At 35.1% G+C, this 26,108-nt stretch overlaps 1 protein-coding gene across 1 annotated transcript in view; it reads left to right on the top strand.

The window, feature by feature from the left end:
• Window positions 1–26,108, top strand: part of Galnt13 (polypeptide N-acetylgalactosaminyltransferase 13) — a 474,675-nt gene that overhangs the window by 329,096 nt on the left and 119,471 nt on the right. Inside the window, exon 9 of the mRNA XM_075985188.1 lies at window positions 1,159–1,339. Within this exon, the coding sequence (XP_075841303.1) occupies window positions 1,159–1,339 (181 nt within the window). The remainder of the gene's footprint in view (window positions 1–1,158; window positions 1,340–26,108) is intronic.

The raw sequence follows: 26,108 nt of genomic DNA, 5'->3' as shown, positions 1-26,108 counted from the left end.
TATTATGTATTTCTCCTGTTACATTATTATTTTTGCTGGTATACATTATGATACACATTCTTTTGACTGTCAGAACACAACTTACTAGAATCAGCTCTTTTTTCCCACTATTCAGGTTCTGAAATTTAATTCAGGTTGTCACAATGCAAAAAGAGTGCCTTTACTCAAAGATCTACCTTACTGTCCCTATTGGTTATTTTTGACAACAGAAAATTCTGTGTACATTTAATAAAGATACCATTTCCTAATATTTTCAATACATAATTGATTGAATACACACATGCAGAACTTTTTGACATGGGGGGGCACTGTCAATACACCAATATCTAGGTCCAAGATACTAGTAAGGCCTTTGGCTATGCAGTGAAATTTTACTGAAATGAATACTATGTGAAATAAATAAAATAAATGAAATAAATAAAGTTGTGATAACTTTATATAATACCTTCCTTCAACTACAGAGTAGATCTGAGAATATCAAGATATCCAAGATATGTTTTCTAAGAGTTCCTGGTTTCCAAAGTATCTTTCCTTAAAAATATTTTTCTTGAATGAGTAAATGTTCACAATAATACTTTTAGTTCTATATTAAAATAATGTTTACAGTAGAAAAGTATGCCAATACTCAGTCTCTCCAAAATAGGTCCTACAAATATTATTTTGAAGGATACGTACAAAGCAGAAGTAAAAGCATTTCAGAATATTAGTAAGAGTACTGACAAACAACTGTATACGATTTACAAAAAAAGAAATTGATGTCTGAGAGTGGGTAAGGATTTGCAATCCCAAATGGAAGGAGGGTAATTGATAGATTTTTCTTCAAACCAAATTTAGATTTTTGAAATTGTGTCATCTCTATCAATTCAAAATGAGATTCACTTGTATCAGAATCTGCTAAATAACAGTGTGTAACAACTCTACACTATAACTTGGGTTACCTAATAAAATGACTCGAAAAGAGCTATATCTTAGTTCCAAAATCCAAGTACTACAATTGTTTAAAGAGACTATCTTCCTTTGTAAAATGTGATTATCTTAGCTTAAAATTCTGTGTCTACGTGTGTAGCATCTGTAGGTATGGTTGAAACTTTGGTCATGCTATGTATTCTCATTGCATCGTTTCTATTGGCTCTTACATGGAATTGCTCTTTTCCCTAGATCTGGCAATGTGGAGGCTCTTTGGAGATCGTGACTTGCTCTCACGTCGGTCATGTTTTTCGAAAGGCAACTCCATATACATTCCCTGGTGGCACTGGCCATGTCATTAACAAGAACAACAGAAGGCTGGCAGAAGTTTGGATGGATGAATTTAAAGATTTCTTCTACATCATATCTCCAGGTAAGCAATGCTGACATTTTCCTTCCTCTAAAAGGAAGAGTAAAAATTTAAACATGCAGAATGTCTGTTTCATTGTTCTTATTATCCTAAGAGCTAAAATAAAATATTATTAAGTACCAGAATATTATGGAAAATTGTGTATGATAAAGTTTTATGAGAAAGGCCTTTTCACCTAAAATGAGAAAAAAAAAACCCTTAAATCGATATTTAAAAAATCTTCTTTATTCTCTACCCAAATAAAAGAATGACATTCCCACAGATATCCCAATTTATTTTAACACATACCAGGACATTTTTAACTTGTATTTAAACAGTATGGCTTAGTAAATAGTCAATAAAGTTAAGTAAAGAAGTAATGAAACAATACTGAATGGTAAATGTCTTCCTACATCAGTTGCACAGACCTAGTTTTATAGAAGTAAAAGTAAATGAAGACTTCAGATGTGAGGTAGAAATTATTATAATCATTTTTTGTTTGTACTTTTTATATTTTATAAATTTCTCAGTACTTAAGTATAACTTATGTGGAAGAATTTTTTAGGAATAAGTAATTGTGTAATAATTCAGTTCCAGAAATGGTAGGACATTGTTGTATTTGTAATAGTTTAATTTAATTTTCTATGATTTTTCAACAGTATTATTACTTACTTTTAGATAAAGACTGAAATTTGAGGAACTAAAATGATTATCCAATAACAAAATCTGAAGCATAAGGATCAGCAGTGCAAGGCTAAAGAGCCTTATGATTAATTAATGAATTAATGTTGCGAGTTAAATATAATGATTGCCTTCAGGTGTCAAAATATAGATCTGATTGTCAAAATAAAATTTAAAGTACTTTGGCTATATTAACAAAACAGTTCAAGTGTTCTTTCTTTGATATTTCTACACCACTTCAAGGTACTCGGTGACCTTCTCATGTAACCCTTAAGAACAAAAGGAATTTACACTTTCATATTCTTTTCTGCAATATAATCTATTACATAGCTTAAAAGGGCAGTTTGCTTCCAATACAGCACACACTGGTTTCCGAAGCTTTATATAATGCCAGTGACTGATTTTATAATAAACAAGTATGAAGAATGGAAAAACCAGTATGGGCCTCCTTATGATCCAGAATTCTATATCAGAAAGAAAACTGGAGGTATTGTGTATGTGAACGTGTGAATAGAAGGACCTTTTTACACTTTTTTCAAGCCTTTCTCTGTCAAGTCAAATGCTATTTCATGAACACTACTTCATGACTACAGGTATTTTCTTTATAGTAGAAATTTTCTCCAGATATTCAGAGTTCAACAGGATATGTAAAATCTGCAGGAAAGCAGTGACATTTATATAACCTTTCCATATTATTTTTTTGGCATTTCTTGAATGAAAATCATTGCTTGTAGAGACATTAAGTTACAAAATAAGCAAAGCACTAATAGATGAAAGAAATGTATTATGAGGAAATAAATGAAGCTTGCATTAACAGCATGAATGATTGGGAATTATTGGAAACATGCAATGTGTTAATCCGTAGTGGAAATAATGCGTGGAAAATAATGCTAGGGTGGGCTAAGAGACCTTTTCTCTCTGACTGAAATAAACTGACAAGCAGAAAAGGCATGCAAATTCATTAATGAGCAAAGGGGTGAAAGTCACAGGGAATAAACATAGGATTGTGAGCCTGCAGTAAATTCATATGATAAAACACACACACACACACACACACACACACACACACACACACACACACAACCTTTTCTATAGGAGAGCAGGGGTCAGGGACTGAGGACAGCAAATGAGCTTTCAAGGAGTTCAATGTACGGGAACAACAAGCAACAACATATGTAAATGTCTGGTTAGCACACCTGTGTACACTACACACACACAGTGTCTATGTCTATGAATGGAAAGCGATGAGCTACTGTTGCCATTATTAATGCTGCTCTTATGGTATGAGTTTAGTTAATGAAAATTAAGGGAATGAAGCAGAGATATGTTATTATTATTATCATCATCATTATTTATTATTTTTAGCATGTGGTAAACTTCGAACTCCTATAGATAGAGAAACTTTGGACAAAGTTTATTCCTGTCCCACTGCAGAAAATGACAGTTAGGAGACAGCTTTAAGTTCATTGTTAAGGCATTTTAATTTTCCGCATATCAAATTGTGTAGCATCAAAAATGCCTTATTTGCAAGGCATTGATCTTAAAGTCTCAGCATTAGACATTTTTTTGTAATTATTAATTGAGCTAAAGAGTAGATGAATGACTAGTTTTCAAGCTGCACAGAAATGGTCCATTTCAAAGGTAACATGAGTCAGTCTCTATCTGATCTTGGGACTTGGAAATGGTAAGCAGAGCTGTTTGTATCACCATGTTCTAACACATTCATGAGCACTTGGGATTGACCTGTTCCTACTATACAGATTTGTGCCTTTGCAAGTAGAAAAAAAAAAGATGAAAGGAATGGATTTAAATTTCTTAAAATCTTATAAGAGCCATTGATAGTTTAACACTCTACCTCAAGTAAATGGGACAATCTGCCTACAAATGTAGAAACTAAAAATAAGAAATTATGATTTCTCAATAGGAAACTGAGATTTTACACAGGTCAGAAGCTACATTTAGATGAGTAAACAAACAGAAGCTTTGTCAGTTTGTAGATTACCCTCAATCTTACCCTAGTAAAGATATTCAGGAAGCTAAGAATGATCTTTTTTTTTTTTTTTCTCAAGACAGGGTTTCTCTGTAGCTTTTGGAACCTCTCCTGGAACTTGCTCTGTAGACCAGGCTAGTCTTGAACTTACAGAGATCTGCCTATCTCTTCCTTTCAAGTGCTGGGATTAAATGCACGTGCCACCACGGCCCAGCTGAAATCTGTTTTTTTATATATAATAAAGGTTTTAGTCATTATTTAATTTACCATAAATTTTGCTGGATTCTGCAGTAAAAGTCAAAATGCCAAAAGCATTCATGATTTTCTGAGTGATTAGTTTCTGTCTTTGTGTATCTTTTTTCAATAAGTGAATTTGTAAAAGGGAAATGTAGGCTTTTACATGCATAATTAAACTAATTTCATTCACTGTAATGAACACGCAGATATGTATGCATAGGTTGACGAGGGAAGACACAGCCCACTGTGGGATAGACAATCCCCAAGGCAAAGGGTCTTGTAAAAGACGGGAAATCAAGCAAGCAAGCAAGCAAGCAAGCAAGTTAGCAGGCCTGAATGAATGTAGTTCTCTCTGCTCTTGAAAGTGAGTGTGGCAGGACTAGCTACTTTGAGCTCCTGCCACTGTGACCTCTCTGCTGTCATGAACTATAACCTAGAAGTATTTGCCACCTTTCTACCCCAATGTGTTTACTGATCAGGGTGATTTGTCACAGCAGTGAAATTGAAATGAACACAGACACCCTAAACAGCGTTATAAGCTCTTACAGTGCTGTGTTAGCTTTAATTACTTATCTCTGTCTAAGATCTTTTAGATGTTGATACTCCTAGTATCTAGAAATGTTTCTATAGTTTTGTAGAGCTTGAAAATATTTGTGTGGTAACTTGAAGAACTAACAAACCATGCATTTAGATGGGAGCCACTTTGTTTTGCTTTCTGTTGAATTACCTATAGATGTCTAGCTTATACCAAGTAATCAAATCCAAAGCTCTGCCCCTCCTCTACTATCCAGAACCTGGTTAAATACCAATAGATAGAGCAAAGTTGAAGACAGACTCCATATGCTTGCAACAAAATCCTAGCAGTTTATATGTGGCCAGTTTTTATAACCTTAGATAATTATTGAAGTACACTGTATAGCAACCCTCCTCACCAGGACTAAATGATTGTAAAGAGCCAAACCCATAGAAAACAAATTTCCTAAACACTTAAAATCAAGGTTGTTTTACACCTGTTGATTTCTATTTTCTCCGAGTCATGAATTGTTTAATATTCTGTAGGAACCCGTGAAGCGCTACACACGCTAACCACTTTTCTTTGACTACTTTATTGCTTATTGATATCCTGATTGTATTGGCCTGCGCCCATTTGACATTTGGCTACTTTGAAAGCATGGCTATGTTTCTAGTTCCATCTATACCCGGAGTGTAAATGAGTAGCAATGCCGCTCGTCAGTGCTGTATAGTATGTGTGTAGTGTGCTTTCTGGCTGTCTTCGTAAGGATGCTGATAGCCAGTCTAGCATCATGGATTTTAAAGCCCATCAGCCTTTAAGGCTTGAGGCAGATTTTACTAGTAATTGGGCTGTTTCAGCTAGAGCCAATCTGACTGCCCCAGCAAATCCTTTTAAATGAAATGATGTACGTAAAAACCACTCTTCACAGAACATTCCTTGTAAATGCGGGTGTTCATTTTCTCCCTGTTAGTCATGAATAAAGATTTTAGGAACTTGAAAATTGAGTGTACTCATAAAATAACTTATTTGAAACAGTTGCTGTTCTATTAATATTGATTTTCTTTCTTTGGGGAGGTGGATTTCTAGCTGGATGCCAGCAGACTAGAGGCAGCTCCCTGGATATCACCCCAGGGTTCTCTCTTTCTCAATTGACAGTTTGTGGTCTTGCTTTGAACAAAAACAAAGGGGAAATTAAATAGAAAGAGTCTAGAAACATACCTCTAAAGGTTTTTACGTTCAGGAAACAACATACCTTCTTCAGTAATGCTGCAGTAAACTGATTTGTATTCTAGGTAAGACAAGCTCCATATTTAGAAAAGAATTCTGTACCTCTCTCGAAAGTTATCACACACACACACACACGAAAAAAAAATCAGCTTCTTAAGAGGGAGCCTACTTGAGCAGTATCACCACTGATCCCCTGGCCCCTATTATCTTTCCACCCCCTTCTCTGAATTTAGAGATATTTTTCCTATAACTATCTCTTGTGCTCTTACATTATTAAATAATCCTCTAAATTTCCCTTTCCTGGATTATGCATATATGGTTTTCTTCATAGCTGTCTTATTCTTTCTCTTGCATTGTCCTTAAAGAATCAACAACTTCTTCAGTTTGTTTTATTGCTGGCATTTGAATTTCTTCTGTGAAGAAAGCTTTTATATATTTTTTGAGCATAACAAAGGTTTATTTATCTGGGGATAAAGTCACAGAAAGAGTAGTGATCCACAGTCCTCTGTGAGTGCTGGGAACTGGAACCAAATCCAGCAGCCAACAGACCTACACATGCTTTTCATCTGAATTTATGGTACATGAGACCATGCTCAAAGTTGGCCAATATCTTTTTTATTTTATTATTTTTTTCTTTATAAATAATACCATTCAAAATTTCCACCTTCTCCCATTGCCCTCCCACTCCCTCACTCACCCTCAGCCCTCCCTCTCCAGTCCTAAGAGAGGACAGGGTACCCTGCCCTGTGGGAAGTCCAAGGCCCTCCTCGCAAGCATTTATAATTTTTAAAACTAATATACTTGATTAATTTACTTTTGGATATTTTGTCATTTTATGAATTCACAAATTTTTATGCATTTTGACAATAATCTTAAACATTACAAAATATTTTCTCTTAAGTATTTACATACATTAGATCTGTTATACTGTGTTGAAGTAAAGTGTTTCTATCTTAGGAGTTACTGATTCTTTGATCATTCTGTATTTTCTAATAGTATGGTCTAATAATATGGTCTTACATATTTTAGATACCTAAAAATTCTTTATTAATTTCATAAAGAAAACACTCCAATTTTTTTCAGTAAAACAGTGATCTTCCAGATACAATAAGTAACAGAAGACCAGACTCAGACAACTCTTGTCTTATTTGGTGAAGAGACACCATGACCAAAGTAACTCTTATAAGGGAAACCATTTAATTGTGACTGGCTACAGTTTAAAAAGTTTAGTCCATTGTTGTCATGACATGTGCTATGCAGGAAGATATAATAATGGAGAAGGAGCTGAGAATTCTGAATCTTGATCCACAAGCAGCAGAAGGAGTCTGTGTGTCACCCTGAGAGTAACTTGAGCATCTATGAGACTTCAAAGCCCGCTTCCTTAGTGACACACTTCTCCAAAAGTCCACACATCCTCCAACAAGGCCACACCTCCTCAATTTCTACTCCTTACCATCCAAGCATTGCAAGACCATACCTATTCATACCACCACAATTCTCTATATGAATATGTTTATGACTTTATTCAAATAAGTAGGATTTGTAGTAGTTATACTTTTAAATATATTAAATACATTATATCATTTCCCATTATATTAATTAAATACATTAATTATATTATTATCTTGAATTCACTATCTATAATAGTAATCATCAAATGATATAAATTATATTTATTAGAAATCTTAGAAAATTGTGTGTGAAGATAAATACTACAACAATCACTTCAGATAATTAACCTCACAAAATAACATCATTATTATTATCAAATCTAAGACATTTCCAAATATATCTAAAGTGAGTGTCACTTACATTCTACTATGAATTGATTCACCAAATAGTAACTACTTCTAGAGTTTAGTCAATAAAATTACCTATGCATTTAAATGGATTTTTGACTTTAAACATATATTGCTCTAATCATTATAATTTTCTGTATACAATGATTGAAGTTGTTTGAAATTCTGAATAAATTAGTTTTACAGTAGTGGTGCCTGTCTTTAATCCCAGCTCGCATGAAGCAGAGGCAGGCAGATCACCTTTAGTTCGAGACGAGCCTGCTCTAAAAAGTGAGTTCCGGAACAGTCATGGCAGTTACACAGAAAATGCTGTCTCAAGAAAGTAAAAGGGGAAAAAAATTTTACCTCAATTGATTTTGAGGAGGTCACGATTCATTTTCAAGTCTCAAAGCTTGTTAACTGGTCAAGGTAGAAATTGAATAATTTCTGAGTTTGTGCAAATGATCCAAAGCACTTCATAAGATGCATGATTTCTCTTTGTCCTTTTCAAAGTCAGGAGATGGCTGAAAGTTTTATTTAATGTAAGAAGATTAAATATGAATCAAATACGGCCTCAATGCATGCAGAGAAGCTTTATCATAACCACTTTCATCTTGTCAGTTTTTCATAGTGTCCACATTTCATTATTTAATTCTGTCATAACTAAAATTGAGCAGCTTATGAGTTATATAATTGATTACCTTAAACTTTCCTTTCTAGTTCCTAACAGAATTGAGAAGATCACTCTGACATGAGGCAGCAGGCATTTACACAAAGTCATTGGTATACAGTCTGGTTAGAACACACACTTCTTATTTTTAAACTCTCGGGCTAAGTCCCCAATATTAGTTGGCTTGGCAAATCTCATCTGCTGGAATTCTTATGTTATATTCATTTTTTGCTACTTAAAATACAATGTGAGTTCACATAAGGGGTGACCTACTTACATGAACTCTTAAGAAAGTGACTAAACAAGTTGGAGTTGACTTTAAACGACTTGGAATAGCTTGTCTTTCCTGAACTGAATAATGGGACACAGTTAGCTATGTTAGTTAGCATCCCCCAGTATGCTAAGGTGAGGTTGTGGCAGTCACATTCAAAAGCAAAAGAAAGCAAATAAAAAATCATGACAGACAGCGTTCACTTTCTGACTATACATATAAATTCTTAGTGACAGATTACCTCAGTTCCTAGTATTCATATTCCTGGCAGGCATTCTACATTTATATATTCATACAGATTATTTAGAAAATATTTTCTTGTATATCTATATTAAATGAGATATGCAAGTCTTCCATGGAAAAGAATGCAGGAAAATAGATACAAGCTGGGAAAGAAAAGACACATTAGAAACAATAAAATTTTGCAAGGGAAAGGAAAGAGTTTTCTTGGAAACACAGAGGCTAAGTAAGGCATAGAACCAGCGTGTCACTTTTATCAAGAGTAGAATAATTATTCAATTACCAATCCTGAAGAGTTAATGGCCATTATGTTGTAAACTGCTTGGCTACAACTCACTTGGTGTGATAGAGCTACAGTTAGAACACATGAATACATATGAATTATTTATTAACATGGTAAACGGCGTAGGTACCAGTCTATGCACATAAACTAAATTATGTCAATGAAATGAGTCAAACAATTAAGCTTTCTAATTTATGTATGTTATCTTAAAAAGGACGAAAATATGTACCCATTAATGAAAAATATTTTTCAGACCTTCCCTCTCCACAGTTAGATTTACTAGCTCGCGCGCTCGTGTGTGTGTGTGTATGTTTATTATCCCAGCATCTGAATTTGCAAGGTAGTCTGTAATAGTAATTTCAAGGCCAGTTAGAGCGACAGATAGACCTTGTCTAAAAGGGGGAAGAACAGAAGATGAAGGGGAGGAACTGTCACTATTGAGTTGTCTCTCTTGTCATCTGTTTACTTTTTAACATTTTAAGTAGTGTATGCATTCTTGGTGCAAAATTTCTACTAATAAAGCATAAGTAATTTTTAGAACTGATAAACTAAGGAGTTTGTATGACTTAATCACAGAAAATTTTATCGCTAAAGTATATTGGATAAGTATATGTTTTATTTAAGTATCTTATAAATCAAGAGAAAAGTGTCTGAATAATGTTTCAATTAAAGGAAAAGACCAGATTAACTGTAACCATTAGTAGTTGTCATATAAACAAAGTAAAGGAAGTAAGAAATAAGACCTGGGAGAACAGAGGATTTTACTAAAAGAAGATATTGTGTAGAAGACTACTTGGACACATTAAACCAGAGATTAGGTATTTACCTTCTAGGGAGATCTAGTGAGAAATGACTGAGAGGTTGAGTAGGAACTCTTATCACAATTTGTTTATAAAATCCCGTTATCATAAAAACGTACGTCAATGGTTCTAAATATACTAACTCTGATAACCACAGTATTAAAATGGAAGGGCAATAGATTTCCACAAACCCTGGCTGTTATTGTAAGAAACAGCCCTAGTTTCTGATTGTTTTCTGGGAATAATAACTATTAACACCGTCCTTCATTAACAACAGAGCCTAGATTTGAGCACTCAGTTACATGTTGGTTGTCCTGACATTCAGTATCCTGTCCACTGAAGTGAGTATTCAATGTGTGATTGTCAGCCAATGGCCTGATAAATGTGGCAGCCATTCTATGTAAAGGAGAAGCTATTTTTTATTCTGATAGAACTTTGTTCCCCCTAATTATCAGGACAAAGTTGGAAGCAGTTTATGCTTCTAGGTAATGGGTGTGCATGTAACTTGTCTGATTTAATGACTTTCCTGATACCTCTTCCTAAAATTGCCCTTTATTAAATGTTGCCTAAAAGAGTTTACAAATAGTTTTTAGCTTTTTGGCACTAAAATCATATCAGTGTCTATTTGGAAATATGTTTCAGTGAATCTCTGTATTAATTTATATAACCAAAATTTTGACTTTAAGAAAATAAAAGCCACGTTTTCATGGAATAGTAATGATCTAAGTTTAAAATTTATGACACCTCAAAATATCAAACATCTCCATGAGAATTTCAATTTTTTAAACACTGGTGAATTTTTTGATTCAATTTAATTCATAGTAAAGTTTTGGAAAGAATGGGTAATTGATGAACTAGTAACTTTACTCAGTTACCAAAAAGATGTGTATGATTAAAGGTGACTAGAAATCATTAAATTAGGGCAAAGAAAAATAACCTGAAAAAATAGGCCAACATTAGTGGGTTCAGCTACTCACTGAGTCCCCACATGTTTATATATAATCCTTCAATCTCTTTCCTTCTTATCTGCCTATGCCTCTCTTTGGGTTTCTCTGCCTTTTTCCGTGTATATTTATATTTATTTTTTATATTTATTTATGTGTCTGTTTACCCATCACCTCTCTCTTCTTTCACCATTTATCTATAATATTATAATTCCATGAAATAAGGAAATAAAATTCATCAAATGTGCATCATACTGATAAAGTTCAAAATGAAGACTAAACACACCCATCTCCTCTCACCACCAATTTAAGTTTTAAGTTCCAGTGGGGTAAACTGAAAAGTGACAACTCAGTTGAAATAAAACATCACATTTTAATTATTCATATTTGAGATTAAATGTGAAAACTATGGTGAATTGTAGAAAATAGAGGAAGAACCTAAGTTAAGAGTACATAAAAAATTTAAACAGACTTTTGGTAATGGAAGCTCTTGTTTCATTTTGAAAGCATGGGAAAAATGAATACTGATGCATAATTAATATAAATGGCTATTTAAATCACCACATAACATGATATTGAATATGGTTGAATTGACTTCTATTTTTATCTGTGGTAACTTCTTAATAAAATGATTCTATTTTAAATGAAATTTTGTCTTGTTAATTTGTTCTAGAAATATTAATTAAACTAATAATCATTTCCATATTAAACATAATATTGGACTGAAGCTATTATTTTCATTTAATAATGTGCTTTGATTCATTTTAGTTAAGCAGCGTTATTTTGTGGCCTTTTTATATAAAATATTTTAAATTTTGTGTATCAAATAATGAAAAAATGTTTGATAGTTTTGTGCATACATATAGTATGTTTTGATTACATCCACTCTTAATTCCCTCCAGTATTCTCAACTGTTACTCATTTCCAGTCTCATATATTACATATATTTTCTCTATCTCTCTTCCTCACTCTCCCTCTTTTTCTCTCTCTGCTTTTCTCCCCATCTCTTTCCTATTAAGCTCAGTGAGTTCACTGAGTGCTGCAAATATTTCCCTAAAGAAAACTCACCCTCCCTCTACAGCAGCCCCCAATTGGCAACACTTTTTCAGCTAAGGGCTCCGCTCCATGACCATTTTCCCCTCCAGGCTGGGATACTGTCCAGCTTGACCTTGTGCAGTTTTTTCCATAGTATCAGACTTGCTGTGAGTTCATATGTGCAGCTGCCCTGTTAGATTAAGAAGACTCTTTTGTTGTGGTCATCTACTTTCTCTCACTCTTACAGTCTTGATACCTGCTCTTCCACTGTGATCTCTGAGCTTTGAGAGAACTGACCATGATGTCGCTATCTTATTTAGGTTTAAGCACTCTATGGTCTCTTCTTACCTTGGTCAGTTGTTAGTCTCTGTGGTAATCTCCATCTACAGCAAAAGGAAGCATCTCTGGTGAGAGGTAAGAGATGTGCTAATCCACCAGGCAGTGTTGGCGCACGCCTGTAATTCCAGCACTCAGGAGGCAAAAGGCAGTGGATCTCTCTGAGTTTGAGGCCAGCCTGGTTGATAAGAGTTAGTCCAGGTCTGGTACCAAAGTTACACAGAGAGACCCTGTCTCAAATAGCCAAAAAGAGATACACCAATCTATAATCACAAGGATAAGTCATTAGGAGTCAGTCTAAAACTATGTCCATTTAGTAGAATAATACTAATGGGTTCTCTTCCAGATCCAGTGACCTGTTTAGACACACGTTCTTGTTCCTGATCAATAGTCACATGTACAGGTTCCATCTTATAGAATGAGCCTTAAATCAGTGCAGAAAGTGATTGGTTACTTGTTGGATTTTTTTTTTCCCCACCATTGCACCTTGCTAACCTAGCCATTGTTAGGGATAACAGCTGGGTAAAACTGATTGATTTCTTTTTCTCCTTTGTCCATGTGCACAATTCCATTCAGCACTGTGAAAGCCAGTCAGTAGGGATGATGTTTCCATTCCCACACCATCTTGATTCTTTGCTCAAGTATGTAACTTCTTTAACAACAGGATTTTACTATTTATCGAGATTTATGTGGAGGTTAAGCCCCATTAAACCTCTCATAATTCAGAAGTATAGCTGGTGAAAACCTGACTAATACGGTCTGAGGATAAATGAAATAAATTAGCTCACATAAGTGTCTTTTATCATGTCCCATTTATTCTTTCTATGCTCTCTTGATAGTCCCCTTTCCATGTTTCGCCTCTATGTTCCTCTTTGGATATTCCTCACTGTCAACCCAACCAACAATATTTCCAGCTTATATATCTACAGAGATATAGTTAACAAGCTTGTATTTTTTAATGCTAACAGGACAGACAAAATAATGGCAAGGTAGGCACCTTAAGTCTTAGAAGGGGCGTGGCTGTGAAGTACCCTGGCAGATAGTGAAGGATTAGGATGGAGTTTGGCCCTCAGGGTTTTGTATCCACTGGCACCCAGGTGAGAAGGAATTCTTTCTCTAGAGTTGGTTTAGTGACCCAAGCTAATTTTCCTGTATATTTTAGAGGTAAAGGCATAAGCAGTTAATTTGCTAGACTAAAATCTTGTGTTAAATGAAAGGTAAAGGTAACTAGAGAATACTAATAGCTTGTTAGATAACTAGAGAATACTAATAGCTTGTTAGGGTAGAGCAAAAGGCCTGCAGATTACACCTTCCGGAGTCTGCTGCTGGAGAATTCAGGGCCACCCAGACATGTTTATTAGTAAGTGCAGACACACTGTCTCTCTGCTCAGTGCCTCCTACTTAGGGTTCCTTTCTTGTCAATACATTCTGTCAATACAGGTAATTGTGGGGGTCTAGTTTTATGTAGATTTGAAAATGAGAACAAAGATTTGGCTTAGTGACTGCTCTCACATCTGAGCTCCATGATGTGGAGAAAGGTATACAGTTGTCAGTACAGGAAAATTCAAGTTTTGCAAGTGATTTATATACTGCTGGGATATTTTGGGACGAATCCCATTATGGAAGTGAGAAACGTCACGATTTCACAGGATTTCTACAGAAATGACAGTGACTATCCAAAAGACAAGTGTTCCCGAAGCTTTGCAAATCTGTTTCCCCATGCGTTGTACACTTGTGCGTCTGTCTGGTAATCTGTCAGCTGTATTTTTACTGTATAATACTTGTGGCTCATATCAACTGTTGTTTTCTGGAGAGTATCCAAGAGCAGAGAGAGTAGTTTGCTTGTTTGAAGTGTATAGGATTCACTAATGAACAGCTCAAAAAAAAAAAAAAAAAACTCTCCATTTAAACTCTTTTTGTATTTATATCAATATATATTTGAGAAAGCTTCTCCAGTAATGAATTTCCTTAAGACTTATCTAATGTGTTTATAGTCAGTATTGGCATCCAATGCTTCCTCCTCTAACCTCTTCTCATCTCACATACTTAATCATCCATATTACCCATTTCTCATATATAACACATGCATTCATCTTCATTCCCATGAAGTTTCTCCCCTGTGGGTGCTTAATAGTTTCTTGTCCTCTGCATGCATCCTAATTAATCAAAAAATTATGGTAATTGCTGATATGTCCATCTATTTCATATTGTTTACAGGATGATTTCTTTGAGAAACTCTGACGATTGCAATTTGACTTCTGATTTTCTTTTTAACATTTAAAATATTTTGCAGCAATACTGAAGTCGCCTTACCTTGACGGTGCTAAAAAGATAATCTTACAAAATTACGGAATTTACTGACATGTCACTGTAGGTTACAATAGTATAATCATACTTTGATCATAGATTTCGTTACAGGTTTCTAACTTTATATCCCACTGCAAAATTGTTTGCCCATATAATTCTTTCTAATAATCAAAAATACTCCTCCTGTGAAGGCATTGTATAATCTCAGCTTTATGAAATCATGGTCCTTCCCACTAAAATGCTGTTGCTTTTGGTACTTTGTGTAGCAGACATCTGTGTACTTGTCCCTGCCTTGTCCCTGTCATTAGTTTCCATGGCACCTAGTCAACACTTACATTTTTAAATCACATTTTCTTTTCATGTGTATTTATGCCTGCCAAATAGTTGTACTTCGAGCAGATAGCTAAATAGATAGATATATGATAGATAGATAGACAGAGAGAAAAACAGAATAAATATGATATGACTAGATAGATAAAAACCACATATCTTAGATGAAAAATGACCAAGTAAAAAGATTTTTAAAAGATTTTGTGTATCAAACTAAGCCATTGCTAATGTGAAAGCTGTAGGTCAGTAGCTAGAAATTTACATTCGTGAACATTGTCAATGTAGATCTTTTTCCTGCTAAGAAAACATAAAATCTCTGTGTATTTATACTCTCAAATTCATTATAGTTTGTCATAAATGAAAACCCCAAGAGAAACTAGGATGCTAAAAGGCCAATGCTGATGATTGATTGGCCACATAGTGACGCTTCCTATCTATTCTGCTCTATTTCCTTTAGCAGATTTTCCCCATTTTTATGATCCTCGTTTTGTTTATTTTAGTGAAATAAGCAAGGAAGGAAATGAATGCTGTAGTTTCGAGGCTATTTGTCAGGATTTTGTGTGTCTATTCTGAAGGGCTGACAGCCAGCCGTGTTCATTCGGGTCAGCGTGCCCACGGCAGTCTGTTTTCCTCTATTGCTCTTGCCAAACAGTAGTAAAGTGGGTGGCTGTTTGGGAAAAACAGCAAATGCATGAATTAGCATAATATTTGTGTTTTATTTATAAGGACAACCCATGTCCCATGTCCAATCTTCTCTACTTACACTGTAATGTTTCCACAGTCAGTTTTAAGAGGCCACTATAGCCTGCACTTGACCTTGGCCAGAGAGGCTATACATCTTTTTATCTGTTACTATCAGATGATACCTAAACTAGTACTGACAAAAATATCTCTCTGAGTAAACAGACATCTTACAAGATGCTGAATAGGATCATAAAATCCATCCTATACCATAATACTTAGAAAAGTAATATTGAAAGTATATTTTTATATTAGAAACTTTTGTATTAAAAATTACATGAGCCCAGGTGAAGGTAGCATACACCTTTAATTTCAGCACTTGGGAGACAGAGGCACATGGATCTCTGTGACTTTGAGGCGAGCCTTGTCTACACAGCCAGTCCTAGGGCAGCCAAGGCTACAGAAAGAAATCCTGTCTTAAAAAAGAAAGGAAATACATGAAATTCTGACATCATTTTCTCCTGTTATATTGAATATTTTATCAAATATTAGTGTTAAGGACAGTAAGTACAAAACACTTGAGGAAAATGTTCTAGCAACCAGTAGCATAAATGTGTTTTGCTTGGATTGGGAAAATAGCTAAATCAAAAAAAGTGCTTATTAGCCAACTCTAAAAACTGGATTTGGGTTCCCGCATTTAATGTTGAAAACAGCTGGGCATAGTGGCACAAACCATGCTGGATGCACGGGGCTTAATTCTCACCAAGTCTATCAGGGTCTGTCCACTCCAGTTTCTGTGTCAGACCTTAGAAAAAATTAAGTAAAACACATTTGAGAAATACAATCAACATCGACAGCTGCCTTTCCTAGGCACATGTGAACACAGACACTGTGATGGTTTCAATGAGAGAGGAATCACCCCATCCATGGGTTTATATATGTGAATGTTTGTTTTCCAAGTTGGTGCACTGCTGGGAAGGACTAAGAATTATTGCCTTGTTGGAGGAGGTGCATCACTGGGGTTGGGCCTTTTAGATTTCAAAAACCCACAGTAGGTCCAGTGTGGCTTTCCCTCTGCTTTCTGAGGATCAAGACAAAAAGGTCTCAGCTACTGCCCCAGATCCATGCCCCCCTGCTCTCCACTAAGGTGATAATGAACTAACCTTCTGAAACTGTAAGCCAGCTTCTAATTAAATTTATTTTTTCCATAGGAGTTATCTTGGTCATGGTATACCTTCAAGCTATAGAACAGTGATTAAGAAATGTAAACTCAAAAATATATTTAAAAAGTAAATGTTCATTGGTAATACTTATCTGTATAACCCAGTTTAATGGGAAAATGAAAGGGAGCAAAAATCTGCAGTTCAATGACAGAAAAAAAAAAACACAGTAGGATAATCCCTGCTGTAGTAGTGGAGAAAGAGAGCTCATGTTTATCAACCTGGAGTATCTGGGGATACTTCATAGTGACAAAGCATATAGGACCAGAGCCCATCTCCCAGCTCTGCTCATGTCATCAATTATGAAATCTCTAGTTTTTTTCCATGCTTCATGCCAAGTGATGCTATTCATTTATTTTACCCTTTTCTTTCTTGTTCTCATTAACATAAACAAAGTAAACATCTCTGCTTAACTTTTGTGGTGAAGCACTAGCTATTAACCTTAGATAAGTTACACAGACTGAGTGTAAAGCAGTTTTTCTATGAACTAGATAGGACTGTTAATATTTACCTATAAGTACTTGTGAGCATTAATAAGATAAATGGTTTAAAGATAATATTGCAATACTTGAGTTGCCGTAAAGACTTCGTGATTTATAAGTATAATTTTAAAGTTGTCTAGAGAAAAATAATAGATTTCACTGGCGTAGATCAAGTATTTTATAAATAATTATGTTTATATTCACTTTTTTGTCAGTTATTATTTAAAATATTTTTATAAATGAGAGGTGCATCTGAAAATTCTTATGTGATGTACTTTGTTTTGTAAAATAATATAGTTTTTAAATGATGTTGGCTAAAATTGGTAAAGCAAATAAATGTATATTCAGTGAGACATATATACAACTTTGCTCACACAAATATGAAGGTCATAAAAGCTATGATTCCCATTTATGTAATTCTCAGGAGCCTGAGACACCAAAGCTAAGATTCTAGCTTTAAAAGAAGGAAACTGAAGTTAAAATTTGGATTAGAATCTATGCATTAGACATGCATGTTTTTAATTCTGGGAAATTAATTTAATTTCCTTGGTAATTAAAATGTTTGTATCTAATCCCAATACTAATGTCGATGCTATTTTGAAGTAACTGGCTCCTTCAAATCTTTGGAAAGCTGAGACCATTTTCTGCCACCTCTCCCCTTGGTTGTGTGGTACAAACATGATGATTTAGCAACACTAAAAAGGTGAGTTAGTCTCTGACTCAGGCATTTGCTTTAGGGACAAGGCATGGGGGTAAGGAACAAGGAACAGAAAAAGGTAAACATTTGTGTCAGCCTTGGTGTGAACGACTCTGAGCCTCAGGCCCCTTTTCTAAATTTTAACAGGTCTACTTTTGTCTTTTAGTTCACATTTATTTCCCACATACAGCCTCTTTTGTTGTTTGTTCTGGCTCTAGAACTTTGCTACTGCTTCACAACGTATTCAGAAATTCGGTTTCTCGTCCCAAGCACAGTCCATCACGTATCGATTCTATGAATTAGGAGTTGAGGCAGGATCTAACCCGGATATTCCTCTACCAATACAATTGGTGTATAAATGCTCCTTAGTTTTCATAAATCATTAAATTTCACCCTTTGGTGGTGTTCAGCTGGCAGATGGCCTGTTCTGGGGTTTTCAAGATGACTTCCGTAATGTCTGGAATCTGTATGTGATGGCTGCGCTAACCTACAATTGTCAGCTCTCACGCTAACCACTGACTGCAACAGCGTGAAATCAGGTACTGCAGGAGCTTGGACAGAAGTTTGCCTCCCCTGGAGCACAAGATGAGACGATTGTGACCAGATAGATGCAGGGTACCTAAAATGGCTCATAGGAAAACAAAAACATGTCTCATGACGAGGAGCGGCAAAGACCTACCACACCCTTTGACAAACAGTACAACTTTCCCTCGTATTTCAGGTATAGAGGACTTAGGTTACTTTGTAGTTCAAAGCACTTTAACATCTTTCTTTCTTAAACAGTTTATATACTCGCTTGTTTTTAATGCCATCATACACAACCATTGAACTTCGTTTCTGTTTATTTTATTTAAGTATGTTTCTAAAAAGGAGAGGGGGGATGTTAATTGAAATAAAACTGTGGGCTGTGCAGCTTGTGCTGCTATAGCATACACACACTCCACAGAAGAGATTCACTCCTGGTTTCACATCTGTATACTACAAAGTAATCAGTAACTAAGGTGTACAGTGCCTTAGCAGTGCAGACTGGACCACATGGCTCTCCAGATAGGTGCTAATTTCTTTCAGATATTAATATATTAGCTCTTCATCAAATAACATCAATCATTCTTTTTCATGAAAATACAGTTCCAGTTCACATACACATTCTCATGTAAGATTAGGGAAGGAACACATGTGTCTGGGAGCAACATCCCTGGGTCATTAAATCTTGTTAGAGGTTTTCACAATATCCAGACAAGTCCTGCTTACCCATCCCTTTCCTGTGTCTTATGTTTGTTGTCTTTTTCTTTCTTCACAGTCGGAGTTCCTTTTTGTGTAATTGCTATGCTTTTAGCATTTTGATTTATACTTTTGAAGTTTTAGTTATTTCTTAATTTAATAATTTCTTTCTTTACCTCACGATCCATTGATAACTTCTTGCCTTACTTTCAACCATGTCTTTTCTTATTAACTCTGAAATCATATGCAAGGAATAGGATTTAATTGTTTTCTTGAAAGATTTCATATTTGTCCTCATGAGGATAATAAGCAGTACGGCATGTGAAGGTGACCTATGTAATTTCTGAAATCATTTGTGAATGGCCTGACAAATGCTGCTGCAGCATGATTTATGCCTTTTAGTCTGTGGCGATGAGGTTGATTGGTTTACTTGAGGCTTTCATTGTTTTCTTCATGAAGTAACTATCTTCTGAGTTCTAGATCTAAACATCAAATGAGGGCAGCCACAAAACAGAGAGTGGATAATATATAAAGATGAAAGAATTGGCCAACTGAGTTAGAAAAGAGGAGGACAGATGTGGGGATTCTAGTACATATCAAAAGATGAGGACACTGGTTGTCATTTTCACACCAGGAGCTAGCTGCTCCCTGTGGTAGAGGGGCTACAGCACTGAGCAAGAGATTATCCTATGTCTGAGATGGCCTGAGCCCCACCTCTTGTATTTGGTCATGGGACACACAAAGTTCAGAGTTTGTGTTTTTCCAATGAAGAAACTCGACCTAATTTGTGAATGGACCACGGTTAGAAAGATTATCTCATCTCTATTTCTATCTATTTAGGAGGAACCCAGCCTCCATTCTTCCCTTAGTTCTTCATGCAGTAGCACCGCTCAACTCTCACAATCATTTTTATGTAGGCAAACCCGAGAACATCCTATCTCATTAAAACCTGGGTCAGGAAATCAGAAATATTATACCTTAGAGGTCCAGAGCATGTCTGAACCTGAATATACCCACGCTAGTCCTAAAACTGAGATACGATCCAGGCCGTTCTTAGCCCACCTGAGGCTTATTGCTTCATGAACAAAAGCCCACCTGAAGGCCAGGGATATTCCCTTCAGTATGTTTCCAATCTTGTCTTCAACTTGAGCAAGTATTCAAATTCAAATTAAGCTAAAAATTCCCTATTATTTTCACATTGTACAGGTCATTAGATTAGATTAGTCTCTGAAATACACTTGTCTATATTAACATAATGACTCCAGATCTGGAAAACAGATCTTGCTACTCTTGGCACTAAGATTAAATTGTATAACCTATGACTATTTGAGTTGTATAGTTTGTACTTTATTATATATCATTATCCTAATGTATCTTCAATTGCATAGGTTTAATTTCTTCTTTTACCATTTTGAACATTTCTAAATGTAAGCATTTCCTCTTAATTATATATAATTAAACACATATTCATTGTTTAGTCTTGTTCATTCAGTAGGATATGCATATATCAAATTTGATAATCTTATTCTCTAAACCTATGAATTTCACCTTTCATTCTCAACCAGCAAAATATTTCTAAACTGATAACTTATATAAAACAAATTCTGAGGTCAGGTGGTATAAATGTGGCTTTAAGCCCACCTCATTTCAATGGCAGTATAATTTAATCCATATTGTATAAGCAGTTTCTGGGCTGTCCCTATTATATTTTTCTGTGCTTACTAATAAGAACTGGTTATTTTCATTTTATATACTCATTTTGGCCCTGCCATTGCCTCTTTGGCCCAAGAATTGATAAACAGGATAATTGATCATTGAATATACTAAATACAAAACCACATTCGTAATACAATTAATAACGACATTTAGAAGTGAATTCATAGAGATTCTTAGCTTTTAACATTGGATCAAAAACAAATACTTAAATACATGTATGTCCTATTTAAAGTTTCATATTTACAATAAATCTGTTTTGAAATGAAATTAAAATTTAAGTAGGAACATTTTTTTTTCTATTTGATATATAGAGATTAAAATTCTTTGCCAGGAAACCCTAACAAACTCTACCAGCGTCAACATAAACATGTTTAAAAATAACACTATGATGTTAACTTCTTATTCTGTTCTTTTTGGAAAAGAGAAACTGAGTGTTGTTTCGACTCTCTCCCAACCCATCATGTGGGTGGCGTTTTGTATTTATTAATGACATAAAGTAAAAACCCAGAGTATAGATTTGTCACTTTACATGAGAACTCAACTCAGCGTACAAAACACCCTATTATCTGACTCTTGTTAGAAGGAAGCACTTGAAATTGACCATTAAAAAGAAATCATGACTAGAAAATTTTCTCTAACATGAAAATTGGCATCAACTAATTTACTATGGTGGATGAAACCTTCATGAGCCTGAGAACACATTTTCCATCTAAAATTCTAGCTTATCTAGAAGGAATTTTACTGCCTTAAATCTGATGCCCCATTTACTTGATAGATAATATATACTCTTCTGCTCTTAAGAATACTTAGCAACATTTGCTTTGAATGGTGCTTCCATCCCTTTAGATTCAGTTTGCCCTGCTGTTCTCTCTGTTGAAGAATTGCTGTCAAATACAGGTTAAATGAGGATGAGAGCTATGATAGTCTCCACAAGCTGTCTCTTGATGGTCATCCTCAAGCTCAAATCCCTATGGCCATGAAGTGCGCTCTTATTTTCTTGGTGCTGAATGAGGGTAAGCTTAATTTCAATAATATTTGGTAAAGTCTTTCCTTCTCCTGCTTTTCAGAGGGTACATAAATACCCTTAGTCTACAACCTAATAGACTGAAAATTTAAAGTACCACCATGGAAATACAATTGGATTACTCATCAGTGTGTTTGTTTGTTTTATATTTTGATGTAATCTGCCCATTAATATTTTTTTTATTTGGCTATTTAGTCCTGTGTGTTTGTGGAAATCAAGTCTCTATTCACATACATGATTAGATTTGCCAATCCCAACCAATTCTGGTCAGTTACTTTCAAGGTATGTATAATAAAACATACCACAAAGTGAAACATTGAACTTAATAACTAAGGCAATAAAACCTATCCTTAAAACAAGCAATTATAGCCCTAGCTAGGAGCTCAGTGAGAATTTTTATTTTCTTTGAAACACACTTTGAGTGCAGAGAGAATGATCAACACCAATTCATTCAGGCACAAGGAAGTAATAAGGGTCAGAGAGAATAGATCCTGAAGGAAATCATGCATTAGAGTGTTGGGAGCAGTGAGACCCCAGATCCTGAATTTCTTGTAATCCCCTGATCTGAGTGCCTACAGCTGCTCTGAGCAGGAGACCTTCAGGAGTTGCTGATGGTAGGAGAGTGGTTTCTGGTGGGTTTGGCTGGGGTGTGGCTATCTCTTTAGCCCCTAAACACAATAAAGGGGGCATTCTTGGGGAATTCAAGGATGACCCGTGTCGCTGTCTCTCTGCCTGTGTGAGTTTGTGTATTTTAACCTCCAGCCCTCTTGCCAGAAGCTCGGAAACTGGGTGCCAGCGCACAAAGTTCAGATGTCGGGGTATTAGAGTAACTCAGTGACTGTTTGGATTTGAGTTCAATCAAACTTATAATACCTTTTTCCGCATCTGGGGAGAAATGATAGTATCTTTTTCTAATTTTAGCCAGAAGAGTAGTAAGAACAGGAAATGATGGTAAGGGGAGGCTTGGGTTAATCAATGTGCAAAAAGATGTTTGTTTATCACCATTATAAACCTTACAAAGACAAAAGGCTTTTCTGCAGGCTCTAAATATTTTCTCTTGTAACATTCTTACTATAACAGTATTCCTTTTTCTAATTGAAATGAAATATAAACAAGGCATTGGTTACACATGAAATTCAAAAATATGGGAAGCATTTGTAAAAGAACGGGAAACTGTGTGGCAGCAATTTGATAGTATATATTAATTTACACTGGAAAATTTCTTTAGAATTTTGCTTTTTTCTAGTATTCAGAAATACACTTTTAACAAAAAAAACCTCTTAGAATCTTAATAAAAACAGATTTCTAGGAAGTTATTTCAGAGAAAAGTGAAGCTAAAAATGTAATTTTGAAGATGTATTGTTTATACGGTTATTATTTATGATTGATGGTTATTTTAGGAACCACTAGGATTTCAGGATGCGTGGGCATTGGTCTCAGAATAGGGAATGCTAAATGGAAATGACATTTATTTTTTTCTCAGACCACAAACATCTAGTTATTGGAATAAGCAGGTAGCTGAGTGCCACTAAAGAAATAGAAAGGGCTAATGTGCTATTTGTAAAAGGCACTAGTATTCTGGAGGCAAATGCTTGTGGCAGTCTTCATTAGGAAATAAATGTATTTGACTGGTTTGAACAATTTCGAAAGCAAATGTGCTGTCTATGTGATCTATTGGAGGCTTTAATGCAAGTGTCCTGGGTTAAATAATGTATTTTTCTTACAGAAAATATTTGAATTACTCTTGAAGATTTAACATATCTTTCTTCTCACATTTGAACAGCAATCGAGATACATTTAATAAGTCTATTTCTTGTGCAGCCTTTTATTTAACCTCCAAATGCCCTTATCTTTTATTCATTTAAACATATATCCATAAAGATCTTGTGCAGTGATTGTGTTTTTAGTAGTCTTTTCCCATGGTACTTTATCTCTGAACCCATTTTCACATGTATAACTATATATTTTTATAGATCTTTCACTCAATTGGAAACCTTCAAAAGGAAAAGCTAATTTTCTTATTTCTTTGCTGAGTTGTTGCTGCAAATGCTACAAAAATATGAGCATTGAATAAGCAAGAGATAAATGAACTGATGAACACAGAAAAGCAAAAATAATATTAATGGGCTGGAAAGAAGGCTTTGTAATTTAAAGTACTTTCTTTTCTTAGAAAGAACCTGAGCTTTGTTCTCAGGAGCCATTCACATCATGGATCGCAATCATCAGTAACTCCAGTTCCAGGGGAACCCAATAACATCTTTTTCCACAGGCATCATCCATGAATGTAGGCAAGCATTTGTGCTCATAAAATAAAGATAAATAAGCTTTAAATAGTAGTTATATGTTCAAACACACGTAACTACTGTATGTTTATTAATTATTTCTAATACTAAATAACTTGCAGTATTTAAACTGTTTTTGGTTTTATGAACAATAAGAATAAAAAAGGGGAATTAAAGGTATTGGTGAAGAAAAGCTGAAGAAAAACTGAATTTAGGTTATCATTGAATGCATACATGAATGTACAGTGGGTTACAATATTGTTTATTACTTCACTGTGTTTAGGTATTGGCCACAGACAAACTGCAGCCAAATTGTTCAAAACTTGATTTTTTTATAATAATTCTCCAGTTTTGATAATTCCTTAAACCTCAGTGAATCAATTTAGCAACTTATCTATAACATGGGAATACTTTAATTCATTCCAGAGTTACCAAGATGAAAACTTCAAGTACGTAAACAAGTGAAATATTAAAAGATCATAATGTGCCATCAGGATATCTTGTTTAAACATAAAGTTCCACATTGGGATGAACTTTCACTACACTGAGGCTCAAACAACTTGGGAGGACATCATGATGGAAATACATCCTATAGTTGCTTACCTTGTACTGGAGATATGTCAAGGGCATATGGGCTATTTTCTCTGTCCTTTGTTCCGGTAGCTATGGGTAGTGCTTGCGCTTTACCAGAACCATATCAGTGGTATGCCAGCTTGAAATTAGACAACTTTATAAAATTATATTAGATCAACTCTGAAGTTAATTGTTGAAAATTAGCCAGTTTCCTTATTGTCAACAACAAGAAAATAAAGGTAGCAAAGAAAACCAGCCTATGAATCACAATCCTAGCGAATGTAGACAACAACAAGGACACTAAGAGAGTCTTACATAAATCTAATCTACATGGAAGTAGAAAAAGACAAGATCTCCTGAGTAAATTGTGAGCATGGGGACCTTGGGGGAGGGTTGAAGGGGAGTGGAGAGGCAGGGAGTGGAGCACAAAAAAATGTAGAGCTCAATAAAAATGAATAAAATAAAAAATAAAGCTAGGAATTATGTTTAGTATGTTTGCAGGCATTTAGTTGGTATAGTGATATTATATGAAAATAACAAAGGTGTGTACTACTCTTCTCAGAAGCTTCACACATAGCAAATCTGTTGCTTGTCTGCTTTCTTTCTTTCTTTTTTCTGTCTTTCTTTTTTCTTTCTCATTCTTTCACTTCTTTCCTTTTATTGAAAATAGATTATTTTATCATAAAATTATCTTAATTATAGTTTCCCCTTCTTCTACTCTTCCAGTTCTCCCCCTCCTCCCCTCCCCTCCAGATCCACTACATTTCTGTCTCTCATTAGAAAAGAACAGGTTTGCAAGAGACAACAACCAAACAAAAAATAAAATATAGCAAGATGAAGCTATCATCTTACTATATATCAAAAACTGGCATATCAAAGTTGTACAAGGCAACTAAGCAGTAGAAAAGGAGTGCCAAGAGTGGGCACAATGTCAACTACCTCTTGCTCTCATCATCATATGTCCCATGAAAAGACTAAGTTAAACATTGTAATATATATATACACAGAGGCAATGGTGCAGACCCATGAAGGTCTGTGCTTGTTGCTTCAGTCTCTGTGATCTCATATGTACCTTGTTTAATTGATTGGGAGGGCCTTGTTCTCCTCGTATCCTCCATCTCCTCTGGCTCTTACTATCTGTGGGATTCCCTGAGTTCTCAGAGGAGGGATTTGATGGAGAACTCCGATTTAGACTCTTTCTCCATATAATCTCCGGCTATGGATCTTCGGATCTATTCTCATCTGCTGCTGGAG

The sequence above is a fragment of the Microtus pennsylvanicus genome, chromosome 9, assembly GCF_037038515.1.
Source record: "Microtus pennsylvanicus isolate mMicPen1 chromosome 9, mMicPen1.hap1, whole genome shotgun sequence".
NCBI classification, from domain to species: domain Eukaryota; kingdom Metazoa; phylum Chordata; class Mammalia; order Rodentia; family Cricetidae; genus Microtus; species Microtus pennsylvanicus.
This window is presented reverse-complemented; position numbering and strand designations above follow the sequence as displayed.